Source organism: Tachypleus tridentatus, chromosome 4 (genome assembly GCF_004210375.1).
Source record: "Tachypleus tridentatus isolate NWPU-2018 chromosome 4, ASM421037v1, whole genome shotgun sequence".
NCBI classification, from domain to species: domain Eukaryota; kingdom Metazoa; phylum Arthropoda; class Merostomata; order Xiphosura; family Limulidae; genus Tachypleus; species Tachypleus tridentatus.
This window is the reverse complement of record NC_134828.1, coordinates 15,290,997-15,304,126: the sequence shown is the minus strand read 5'-3', so window position 1 is coordinate 15,304,126 and position 13,130 is coordinate 15,290,997. Positions and strand designations below refer to the sequence as shown.

Genomic DNA, 13,130 nt, shown 5'->3' with positions numbered 1-13,130 from the left:
TAATCTTTAGTTCGGATATGGTTATTTTTCTATTGATTGAATTTGAGTATGCTTCTAGTGTCTCGCCAGGGAATCGTGGTGAGAATGAAGCTTGGTTTGTATTTATGAAGTTGTTGACATGGTGTTGGTGTTGTGTGTCAAAGTCTACTGAGTTTAGGTCGCTGAAGGAGGATTTGTAGTAGTCAGCTGGTAGGTCGGCTTTCTCTACGTCCGTCCTTGCGATTTTATTGTTGTGTGTGATATGTTGTAGCATGTGATTTGTGTTTTTGTCTGAAGCAATACTCTTGAATTTTTTCCAAAATTCGTTTGGATTGTTCTTGGTTTTTTTCTAAGTTTTTACAGAAGTTTTGCCAATTAGTTTCTTTTGCTTTTTTAATTTCTTGTTTAATTTTTGTATTTGTTCTTTTGATTTCTGCTTCACTGTGTGGATCACGTGTAACATAATGTGTTCGTCTTAATTGTCTGCGTTTTATTATTAGTGCGTGAATTTCTGGTGTTAGAGTCCATTGCTTTCTTCTTCTTTTAACATGCACAGCTAACGTACCTTTATTTATAGCATTATAACTTAACTTTCGTTATGGTGTGAATGACTTTTTAAAGGTGGCTAAGAATTATTTTAATTACATTACTTGTTATTACATATTAATATTAGGCCTAATATATTTATAAGACCGTATTCTATATCTATTTCCGTTGGGATTTTCAAGAGTTGGGAAAGTGTATAATTATTGTATTTCAACCACACTATGTTCCCCGTATCCACAGCAATATGCTGGAATGTTTAATCTCCCCTTCCATAAAATTGCATTTAATTATATTTAATCTCAGGTTTGGATATGCTGTATAACATCCGTGTCATTTTTCCTTTTCATGATCTTTTTACGCTTACCAAAATATCTATACATATGTGGTGTTAGGACTAACCAATATCCTAAATTGGTAGAATATCCTTTGTTATTATTGAGTTTACGGTCGAAGACGTTACTGGCAGCGAGTGTGTAGTAATACCTAATGATGATTTAATCCATTGTAATAACTAGATCTTATTGGTTATCTTAGAGAATGATTTATAAAAGTATGTATCTCTTCTTGAGTTCTGTTGGGTTTGACCTCATGATTAGTCTTTCGAGTTGTGGGCAGGAAGGTCCTAAGTTCGAACCAAAGATATTTATGAACATCGTTTTACTTTTAGTTTCTTGGTGCGTTAAAAATTACACTCAGTTTTACTAAAAAATAGCCATATATATGATGGATGCTTCTCAATAGATTCTCTTCCTCTGATCAGAAGTTATAAATTAGGGACAATTACGTCTGAATCTTGAGGTCGTTTGTGTTACATAAAGTGTCATGCACATTTAAAATGCCAAATAATTTCTGTCAGTTTGTTCATTAATTTATATTAATTTTTAGTTCTGATCGACATCGTCAGCACCGAAAGTAAAACTTAACTTACCTTAGCCTGCTCTAGTCTTGGATAGTTAGTTAAGTCTAACCTAACAAAATAAGCTATAAAACTATAGTAAAATTTATACATAAATGAATGTTGTTTCAGGTTCTTTTTCCTTTATCAACTGCCGAGCGTAGCGCCATCTGTTGTAAAATATAATAATTTCAAAAACATTTCTTTTTATTTGAATGACGCATAAAAATTAAAAATTCTATAATACGTTGAATAGATAAATTTTTAAAACGACTATACGGAAAGATAAAAACGAGAAAGAGACAAACTTTGACGTTTCGACAAGTTCACCTGTCAACATTAGGTACGAGTGAATACTTGAAAACATTTCCTTTATTTCTTATTAATAGGAGCCCGGCATGGCCAGGTGGGTTAAGGCGTTAGACTCGTAATCTGGGTGTTGCGAGTTTGAATCCCGCTCGCACCAATAATAATGTTACGGTCAATCCCACTACTCATTGGTACAATAGTAGTCCAAGAGTTGGAGGTGGATGGTGATGACTAACTGCCTTCTCTCTAGTCTTACAATTCTAAATTAGAAACGGCTAGCGCAGATAGCCCTCGTGTAGCTTTGCGTGAAATCAATACATTCAATCAAGTTCTTGTATAAGTAGGGATTTTTTTTTACTTTGCGCAAAATTAAAGTTTTAATACCCATACCAGTCATTTTTAGAATACATTTTTTAATTCAAGTAGGCTTCTGGTCATCATGAACATTCTCCTTGTTAAGCCAACCTAACTTGTTACAGAGCCCTGGCATTTTATAAATATCATTATTTAATGGTTCTCTTCGAATTTAGTTGATACAATACTAAATATTTTTATCTTTTGTACTAGAATTGAAATTGAATTTAACCTTTAAACCCTGTCTTGACCTCTTTAGAGCATGAGAATGACCAGGAAGTATCTGGAATACCAATTGATTACCAGTGTTGGTTATTATGTTTTTGATGATAGATTTAGCTTTGCCCAAAGAGTTTAGTTGTTACTGAACAGAAACCTGCACAGTAGGCTATCTATGCTTTGCTAACCAATGGTATTGAAACTCGAATTTCAACGTTGTAGGCCGCTGAACTTACCGCTGAACCACTGAGGGAGAAGTACTCGTATAGGGACGTCATCAGATAGAAGCAATCGTTGCGATTACTTCTTGAAATTTGATCAAAACATTTTGATCGATGTTTATAGTGACTTTGGAGAAAGATTTTCTAGTTCTGTCAAAATTTGGATACGAGAGGTTTGTTTGGGAAACAAAAAAAAATCAAAACTTTATATATGTATATATATCTGTGTGTTGGATATACAAGACTTGTCGTACGTACCTTGTGTATTTGCAATTACATTGTTGTTTGGACTTTGCTAATATTGTTGACGTCACTCGAATCTTCCATATTTTTCTCGTTACCTTAATTGAGTATTTACACATTATATCGCCATACGTGTAATTTATAAAACGTTTGAGGCCTCGGAGAACAATACATAAATATAGGCAACCAAGGCGAGCTCAAGTCAAGTTCAGCAAAACAAATCTCAGTCAGAGGTAAAGTCAGAACACATGAAGCTCGTGTGTGAGTGTTTAGCCATAAGATGAAATATTTTAAAGTGAATTTCACACTTTAACACAGATAACAAGAATAACTTGTCTTGTCAAAGTATTTTTAAAGTAACTGAACCCATCTGTGTGTACTTTGAGTAACGTAAGTGAATCTATCGCAGATTGTAGAGTAAAGCACAGAATCGAAAAAATAGTTCGTCTTGTCTTTTGAATTCTAAAACAGTTGAATTAGCCTAAATGGACTTTTGACAAAAAAAAAGAAAATTATTCAGAATTTTAGATACAGCTGCGATATCCTATAGCGTGAAGAATCTTTTACATACATCTGACTTGTTTTAGATATATTATTTTAAAACAAGTGGATTGTGTACTGTCTGTTTATTGTTTGAATTTATTTCCAACAAGTTACGCGTGCCTACTGTAAAAGTATCCTTGCTCACATACACATAATATCTTGACAATACATTTATATAATTGATCTAAGAATCTATTACACACAAGAGTCATTTCAATGAAAGTAGTAACTTTCACTATGGAGTAAGTAAAAGTGAATAGTTCTCTGAGTATATCACGTGTTTGATCATATTAATGTCTAACTACTGAAGTAGTAGAGTTAATACTTTTTCCCACAATCATCTGGTAAGGTCACATAAATTAGTTGAATTTTGCAGCTGGCAATTTTTGTTAAAAAATTAAGAAATCGTTTTTACAGTTTTTTTTTTTTCATTTGATGTCAAGTTCGCATTTCTAAAAGTTCGGTGCACCATCCATAGATTTATTATTTCTAAAAAAAACCGTGAACAAACGCTCTTAATTTAGTAACTTATTGAACCAATGAATACATTTGGTTTTGTTTGTTTTTGAATTTCGCGCAAAGCTACACGAGAGCTATCTGTGCTAGCCGTCTCTAATTTTGCAGTGTAAGACTAGAGGGAAAGCAGATAGTCATCACCACCCACCGCCAACTCAGGGGCTACTCTTTTAACAACAAATAGTGGGACAGACCGTAACTTTATAACGCCCTCACGGCTGAAAGGGCGAGTATGTTTGGTGTAACGAAGATTCGAACCCGCCACCCTCAGATTACGAGTCGAGTGCCTCAACCACCATGCGTATACGTTTGATAAAAGGCTGTAATAGAACAATACGCTGTTAATATACTGATGTGTAAGACAGAACTATTCGGCGCGTTAATAATTTGCCAACCAAAAGCTACGAATTTACGTTGTTACCTTCTTTGTCATAATATCTCTCCATAACATTCAAAGTTCACGTAAAGTTTACAGACTTTAGTATTCTGTAACTGTTTGTTCTATTATTTACTATTTTGTTTGTTGGATATTAAGTAATATCTACGGAACTGGTTGTCTTGTTATGTCCATTATAGGTAACGAAACTCGAATTTTAATGTGATGAATCCTAACACCTACCATCCTTCCATTGAAGTGTAAGGACCTTAGCAGATAGGAGTGCACTTCAGACGCGCCGCCAGAGGGTGCTACACGTATGTTTGTTCGTTTATTGAATTACGCGCAAAGCTACAAGAGGGCTATCTGCGCTAGCCGTTACTAATTTAGCAGTGTAAGACTAGAAGAAAAGCAGCTAGTCATCACCACCCACCGCCAATTTCTGGGCTACTCTTTCACCAATGAATAGTGGGATGGGTCGTAACATTATAATGCCTCCTCGGCCAAAAAGGCATGACCGATAGAATGGAAATTCGAACAGCGATTCTCAGATTGCGAGTCGAGTGTCCCTTACCACCTGGCCATGTTGAGCCACACATTGAAAAGAACTCTATATACATTTAACGTTTGTTTTACAAAACACTAATTATGTATTGACGTATTTGAGTCAAATACAATTTTTGCATTTAATTAGTCTGTACCTTTCGAACTTTTGAACTATGTTCAAACTATACATAAGTTTTGATGTTAACCGTGCTTTAACTAGAAATTTTGTATGTCACTAAATTTGAAAATCAGTAAAGGTACTTATTTCACAGTACCTAGTGATACGAAATACCAAATAAGCCAATCCCCCTATATGTTAGTAAAAAGAGAAGTTCAAGAGTTGGCAGTGATAACTAGCTGCCTTCCCTCTAGTCATGGCCCATCATGGCCAAGCGTGTTAAGGCGTGCGACTCGTAATCTGAGGGTCGCGGGTTCGTATCCCCATCGCGCCAAACATGCTCGCCCTTTCAGCCGTGGGGGCGTTATAATGTGACGGTCAATCCCACTATTCGTTGGTAAAAGAGTAGCCCAAGAGTTGGCGGTGGGTGGTGATGACCAGCTACCTTCCCTCTAGTCTTACACTGCTAAATTAGGGACGGCTAGCACAGCTAGCCCTCGAGTAGCTTTGTGCGAAGTTCAAAAACAAAACAATCCCTCTGGTCTTACACTGCCAAATTAGAGACGGCTAACGAAGATAGCCCTCATGTCGCTTTGTTCAAAATTCAAAACAAAATTTTCCATATGAAATATAACTGAAATACATAGATAGCTTATTGTTATTAATTTCTATTTTAATAAACGTGTTTGGTAAATTAAAACGAAAGTGTTATCAGTTTTAACTGACACTAAATATCAAAAGACTTTTCTAAACTTATGTTCTACCCTGTATATTTTCTAAAAGCATGATGGTCAGTGACCTTGATTATCGAACACGTCCGGCTGTGACCAAATTGAACTGTTAAATCTGCCACTCTCTCTGTAAGCAAGTGAAATGTTATTTGGTGCTGATATGCATTCAATATTTATGATGTAAGTTACATCTGTAATTTAGATAAAAGGTCAGTCCTCAAAGATTTATGAAATAATAAGTGTTGCTGTTCTATAACAATGATTGATTACGCTTATTGTGCAGTAAACACACACACAATTCTGATAGTTGTTTTGGAATAAGGTTAATAAGAAATATTAACCCCAGGCCCAGGGACACTCGAACACTGAACAGTCCCCCTTTACCCTGCACTTGGCAGAAGTTAAGAATTTTGGCTATGTGGCTATCGATAATCTTAGGCTGGAAGGGCTTATGAGTTTAGCATGAATCTGATTGGTGCGAGTTTAGAAGGCGTGGTAGCTGACAAAATGAATACAAAGGCAATATTCGATTAACGTGTTCAGTGCCGTAGACGAGATAACTCATTCAAGCCGATCGGTAACACAGTGCTACGGACGGGTTAATTCGTTCTCAATAATACCTAACTTCAACGCTAGATGTCTGCACCATACATGCATTTGACCCACTACATATTGTTTCACTTTCGATCCAAAATGGCGTCACGAAAAGGTTACAAAATGAAGAAGCATTGGAGTTGTATTTTGAACTTGGTTCGGAGTTGCCGTAGAAACTGAAATACTTAGCAGTCAACAAGTTAAAGAAGCAAGTTGTCGGCAGAGTAAATGAAATATCAACTCAAACGGGCCCCATTCGGGGCCGGGCATGGATCAAGTTACCCCGGCTGGGATCTACAGGTCCATTGGCAAAATTTAGGTGTGGGGGAAAACGGGAGTACCCCGAGAAAACCCACTTTCACTAGACGAGAGACCGAATGAAGCCCGACTTGTGCCCTATTATGCAGTAGAATAGTTTACTGAAGAACACATCAGTAAACTAAAAGTATAATGTGCATGTTTATCCATACAATATTTGTTTAAAAAATTGGGTATGATAAAAGTATTTAATGACACATAATTGTAAATTATTTATTTCAAGTGAATGTGTGACACGTCCATACGTGACACTGTTATAATAATTTTATCATTAAATAATATAATAAATTAATGTTAGGCGTCCTTTATCAGGATGTTTTATATATAAATGGTCAGAAAATGTAATTAAATATAAAATTAATTAATCGACATTTTAACAGATTGTATTAACTAGTCATGTTGAGACACGTTGACACGTGACGTGTGCATCATCGTCTGACGTCATGGCGGCCTGGCAAAGCGTTTCTTCCACTGCACGCTGTGGTGACACGCTGTGGAACTAAGTCTCTCTCTCTATAACTGCAGGTGTTTAGGTTTAAAATTAATATTTCCTAAGAAACATTAATCCCCTGGGGTGCTCGAAGACTAATTAGTCCTCCTTCAACCCCGCACTAGGTAGGAATTTATAAAATAATAGCGATAGTGGATAACACTGATAGACAGATTAATGGATTGATTTAACTCGTGTAGATGCTTGTCTGGTAAGCGTGGCAAGCAACAAGGCGAGGGCAAAGCAACCCCCCCCCCCCCAAGAAGAGAGACGGAGAAATACGGCGAGAAGCAGTCGGATAAAAATACAAACAACAATCACTAAGTCTCCATCGTCTTCCATTATATCAGTCTCCCCCATTGTCCGACTTCGACATGCGTGTAGCGCCATCTATCGGCGCATCTGACGTGCACACTAACTACTGACCTTGCTTACTGTAAGCTTGTACTTTTTTCGGCTTCTGCGCTGTCCATGGCCATCGTCAATGGTTCTGCAGTCATTGGAACCTGAGGATTTGATTTATTTTGTTTTATATGAAACTTGTAGTTGATTCGATATGAATATGTATCAGGTCGTCCTTGAATTAATGTCCAATTTTAGGTTCACAAAAACAGAAAGGATTTCAAACACTTTTAATGTTATTTAACCAATAATGTATGTTCCATTATTATTAATTACTTCCTGCCAACGATTCACAAGCTTCTGAATGTCACTTCTGTAAAATTTTTGGGGTTTGGAGGAAAAGAATGTAGAGAGGGTAGTTTTGACATCTTCATGTGTTTCAAGCTATTTTCCATCAAGGTAGTTCTGCAAACTTTGGAACAGATGATAATCAGATGTGACAAGGTCTGGAGAATAAGGAAGATGTGGAAGTTTTTCCCAGTCTAGCTCTTCAATCTTTACAGATGTGATCCTTGCTGTATGGGGCCGTGCATTATCCTGGTGTAACACAACACCTTTACGATTGATCAAAGCAGGCCTTGTTTCTTTCAGTGCAACATTCCAGCGCTCTGACTGTTGACAATAGAAGTCTGATGTAATCGTTACATTGAGTGGCAGCAACTCAAAGTGGATCACACCAACAAAATCCCACCAAACGTCTAACAAGACTTTCCTAGGGTGGAGGTCCATTTTGGGCTCTGCTTTAGCCAGTTTACCTGCACTGAGTCGTTGTCTGCGGCGCGTAACATTTTTATAATATATCCATTTTTCATGTCCAGTTACTAACCTGTCCTAAAAAGGTAAGTTACGTTCAATAAAGTGCAGAGAAGTGCAAATGTCCACTCTTGCTCAGAGGTTGGCTTCTGTTAAATCATGGGGGATCCATTTTCCAAGTTTTGACACTTTTCCAAGCTGTTGCAGATGACGGTGAACTGTTGAATGGGTTGAACTAAACTTCTGTGCTAGTTCTACAACTGTTACAACACAATCTTCATCAAGTGTAGCTAGCAGCAAGTCATCATTAAACTCAGCAGGACGACCTGAATGTGGCGCATCACTTAAACTGTAGTCACCTGATCTGAACTTCTGAAACCACCTTCGACATTTTCTTTCATTGAGAGACTCCACATCATAAACACCTTTATGTTTTGTTTAGTTTCTACTGCACTATTACCTTCATTAAACTCATAAAGTATTATATGACTAATATGCTCCTCAGACACATCCATCTTCATAAGAGTTTATTTGATTAATGATCTGATAAAGTGGAGTTGGGTTAGTTTGTTTTATTTGTCTTAACATTTTTATACACGTCCTACTACATATTTCAGTCATTAAAACCTTCTACAAAGACAGAAATAATGATGCACTTTCTGTATTAAATTTTCGGACATTACTTATGGGATGGCCTGACATATTATGAGACACTTTAATAATTCAGTAAAATATGAAAATGATCATTAATTCAATTTTATTCAGCTGTCAGGTCTCCTAATGGGTCAGCGGTAAGTTTACAGACTTACACTGCTGAAATCCAAAGTTCGATTCTCCGCGGTAGACAGAACACAATTATTCGCCCCATTGTGTAGCTGTGCAAAAAAAAAAAAAAAAAAAGCCGACAGTTACCACAGAACAATTAATTTAAAAAAATATTAAGTTTTAAAGTTGGTATAATGCTTATATTTTCATGTCATAAACTTCATGAAGACTCCAACGTATTTCATTGTTGAGCCCGAAATGGCCAAGCGTGTTAAGGCGTTCGATTCATAATCCGAGGGTCGCGGGTTCGAATCCCCGTCGCACCAAACATCCTCGCCCTTTCAGCTGTGGGGGCATTATAATGTGACGGTCAATCCCATTATTCGTTGGTAAAAGAGTAGCCCAAGAGTTGGCGCTGGGTGGTGATGACTAGCTGCCTTCCCTCTAGTCTTATACCGCTAAATTAGGGAGGGCCAGCGAAGATAGCCCTCGTGTAGCTTTCCACGAATCTCAAAATACAAACATTTCATTGTTTTCTGTACTGTTCTTGTTTTTCACACCCCTGATCTTTCTAAAGTTTTAAAACCCAGAGTGTTTTAACTACTGTTTGGTCGTCCTTTTTACAAAGTTCTCACAATAACTAATTAAATTAATTAATGTTGCTGTTTTTTAATTATTTCCTCTTTAAAACGTCGTGTTTATGAACAAATAACAAACATCACACCAGATTTTTTTTTTACAGTAAAAAGTTTCCAATTCCAAACTGTCCTCTCGTACCAAGGAGTGAACAAGTTTTGTTACCAGTCTCCGTAACTGGGTTTCATTACACATGAATTTTGCACTCAATAAATGTTCAGTTCGGTCATATCTCGCTAGATGACACCTCTGCATTCAAGATATGACAACGCTACTTTATGCTGATTAAAATATCCAAATACAATGGAACATAACGAAAGCCATTGAATATACGAACTTAAAGAACCACAAACAAATAGCACGTGTAAGTACAAACTCGACCATCTTGTTTTATCGGATTAAAGTTGTGTTACCTTGTCATTTAAAATGTACATAAATAATAAAGCACCCTTCGTAACTGTATTTGAAATAACCTTTATTTCCATTGGTCCTTAAATGAACACCACAAAACTAACCATTATTTCTATTGGTCCTCAGACGAACACCATAAAACTAACCTTTATTTTCATTGGTCCTCAAATGACTACCATGAAACTGAACAACATTCTTATCTACATAACGCGATTCTCAAAGTTTATCATACAAAGTATGACCTTTAATGTGTGCAAACAATTAGAGAAAGTTTAACTTCTTTTCCCACTTACAACATGATAATTAGAAAACTTGTTCTGTAGATTAGTGTAGCGCAATCAGTTCCAGAAACTTGCGAAGTTAAAGAAAATAGTGCCTACTGAAAAACAAAAAAAGGCTTAATTTCACGTGACATACATACACAGAACTAACACACAGGAACGTCACCAATTAATTTTGCATAGAACTCCTTCACTAAATACAAGTTTCACATTATAATAATCATTAAATGCATAATGAATGTACAATAATATTTAATATTTTCGCTTCAAACTAAACACAGAAATAATCAACTATTATACGTTTCATCAGATGTCAAATACACTTCCCATAAAGATGTAGGATGTATGCCCTTCTAAAACAGTCAACGTCATTAACTGATACCAATTACTAGTGTTACTGAGCCACTGACGAACTTGCACGTGTTAGGTTGAAACAGATGTAACCTTACTTCTATAATAACTAAACTAATAACACTACTGGCCAAAAAATATATATATTTATTTTTTTTTAAACCAGCACTTGCTCAGGGTTGAAGAGGGTGCGCCCTCTTCATTTAATTCGACAACCTCATATTTAAAATAAGTACTCGGTAATACTATATATCTCAAAAAAAATACATCACGCATCATTAAACGGTTTATAATTACCCAGTATTTTATATGAATTATAATATACATAAAAATAAAATTACAACATATTAAATATATATTAACATATAAAGCTTTATGTTTCAAAGAGACAAAATACCCCATTTTTTATACAAGAAAGTATTTTATAATAAAAACATGCTGACAGGCACTTGCTGTGGACCTCGATTGTTCTCAACATATTTTAAACTACAGTAAATATCGCATACTTTTGCTGTGTATCACTATAGCACGTCGGCCTATCCCAGATATCCTTGTCAATGCGAATATTGAAAATACATTCGACAGTTTTGGTTTTCCTTATTCGATACCCGGCTAGGCCTTTCTATTAAAGCTAAACAAATGCACATATCACTACTGCAATATATTAGAAAAATAAAATTATATAGCTATTTCTAAATGTGTAAACCTAAATACTGTCTATAATCACAGCAAAAGATAGAATAATTATGTTAGGAATTCCGGTAGAATGGTTAAGATTTAGAATAAAAATGAAATTACGTCACACATATTTAGTTTCTTTGTAATTTAGAACAAAGCTACACAGTAGGCTATTTGTGCTCTGCCCACCACGGGTATCAAACCCTGTTGCTAGCGATGTATGTCCGTAGATAAACTGCTCTGCCACTAGGGGGCCACATATTTAGTACCTAACTAAATTAAGTCTAGGAAGCTATGAAAACGTGCGTCGTATTGAATTATGTTCACTTCCTTTTATTTGGTAAGGTAATTATACACAACTTATTAATTATATTGAATTATTTTTGATAATTATGGGACGAAGGCTTCAAAATCTGTTGTATTTCCTTTTCTTTGTAAATCTTTTTTTTTTTTTAATATTTATGAAATATATGTTCCAATTTAATTTCGTTAAATAACTAGAAACAACCCAGTAAAATATGCTGAGATTTCTTTTGTTAGATAGCAGCATACAAAATGTGTTAAAACGCGTTTGTATTTCAATGTTTGTTGTGAATGCAAAGTAACACAAGTTAACATGTAAAATATCAGAAACACCGTAGCTTGTTATTGTCAAAATAGTAATCTAGTTGAAAGAATCGTAGTATTGTTGTTTATTATGGTTTCGTGGCAATCCCTGGTTATTTGGGTCCATGTAATAGGGTCCAGCACTCCACTCGTAATCTGAGTCGTCACACCAAACATGCTCGCCCTTTCGGCCATGAGGGCGTTATAATGAGACGTTTATTCCCACAATTCGTTGATAAAACAGTAGCCCAAGAGTTGGCGGTGGGTGGTGATCACTAGCTGCCTTCCCTCTAGTCTTACACTGCTAAATTAGGGACGGCTAGCTCAGACAACACTCGTGTAGCTGTGCGCGAAAATCAAAACAAACCAAACCCATTTAATAATGTTATAAAATTACCGCTTGTCCCTCAAGGATAGATTTTTGGAATATATGATGTTACCAAACAGCTTGACTAGTTAACTCTTGTACCCAACCGTACTGTAGGTAATCTGCTATCTATTATATGAAATGTCGTTGTTCACGGCAGTACCATTCATTCGGATAAATGGGCTGGGTACCTGAATATATCTCAAATCTTGGTACAGCCACCATTCATTCACGAGATACTGAACAACTCAAACTGGCTTTGTGACCCTGTAACAGAAGTGCACACTAAACACATTGAATCTTTCTGAAAGCAATGCAAGTCGTAGTTAAAATCTATATCAGGAACCAGTGATGCTCTGTCGCCATTTTACCTCGATGAGTACATGTGGCGCCAATACCACGCACGAGACATTTGATGGACTACTAGAACAAATTTCAGAATGGTATGTTGTACCACATTAATGAAATTGATCATTATTAATAATGAATATTTTCAAGATGGGGGTTAGTTATCTGTCTTATACCACTAAAGAACGAGAAAAAGCTGTTTTTAATCGTGTACTCCAACGGTAAGGTCATGACCTTTGGTAAATTTAGGGACTTGGATAACCAGGGATTGCCGGTTTCGTTTATTATTTATAAATCATAGAAACCAAGTACCAAACTACTTAAGTTTCGAGAAAACCTGTTAGAATAACAATACGTATTAATATCTATGATTTCTTGTTTTAAATAGATGGGTTGGGAGATTGACCCATGTTGGCACACGTAACATGGTTGACATAAATCTCACCCTCGATAGTCTAAACTTCATAACTGGGTTAATGTTGATTTATCGATCAAGTTTCATTAAAATTAATAAACAGTTATCATGTAACCTTT

General features: G+C 35.9%; 1 protein-coding gene across 1 annotated transcript in view; it reads right to left on the bottom strand.

Annotated features, from left to right (window-relative positions):
• Positions 1 to 8,935: 8,935 nt before the first annotated feature.
• The window catches only part of LOC143248611 (uncharacterized), a 73,459-nt gene continuing 69,264 nt past the window's right edge, over positions 8,936 to 13,130 (bottom strand). The window contains exon 20 of the mRNA XM_076497114.1: positions 8,936 to 9,028. Within this exon, the coding sequence (XP_076353229.1) occupies positions 8,951 to 9,028 (78 nt within the window). The 3' untranslated portion in view covers positions 8,936 to 8,950. The remainder of the gene's footprint in view (positions 9,029 to 13,130) is intronic.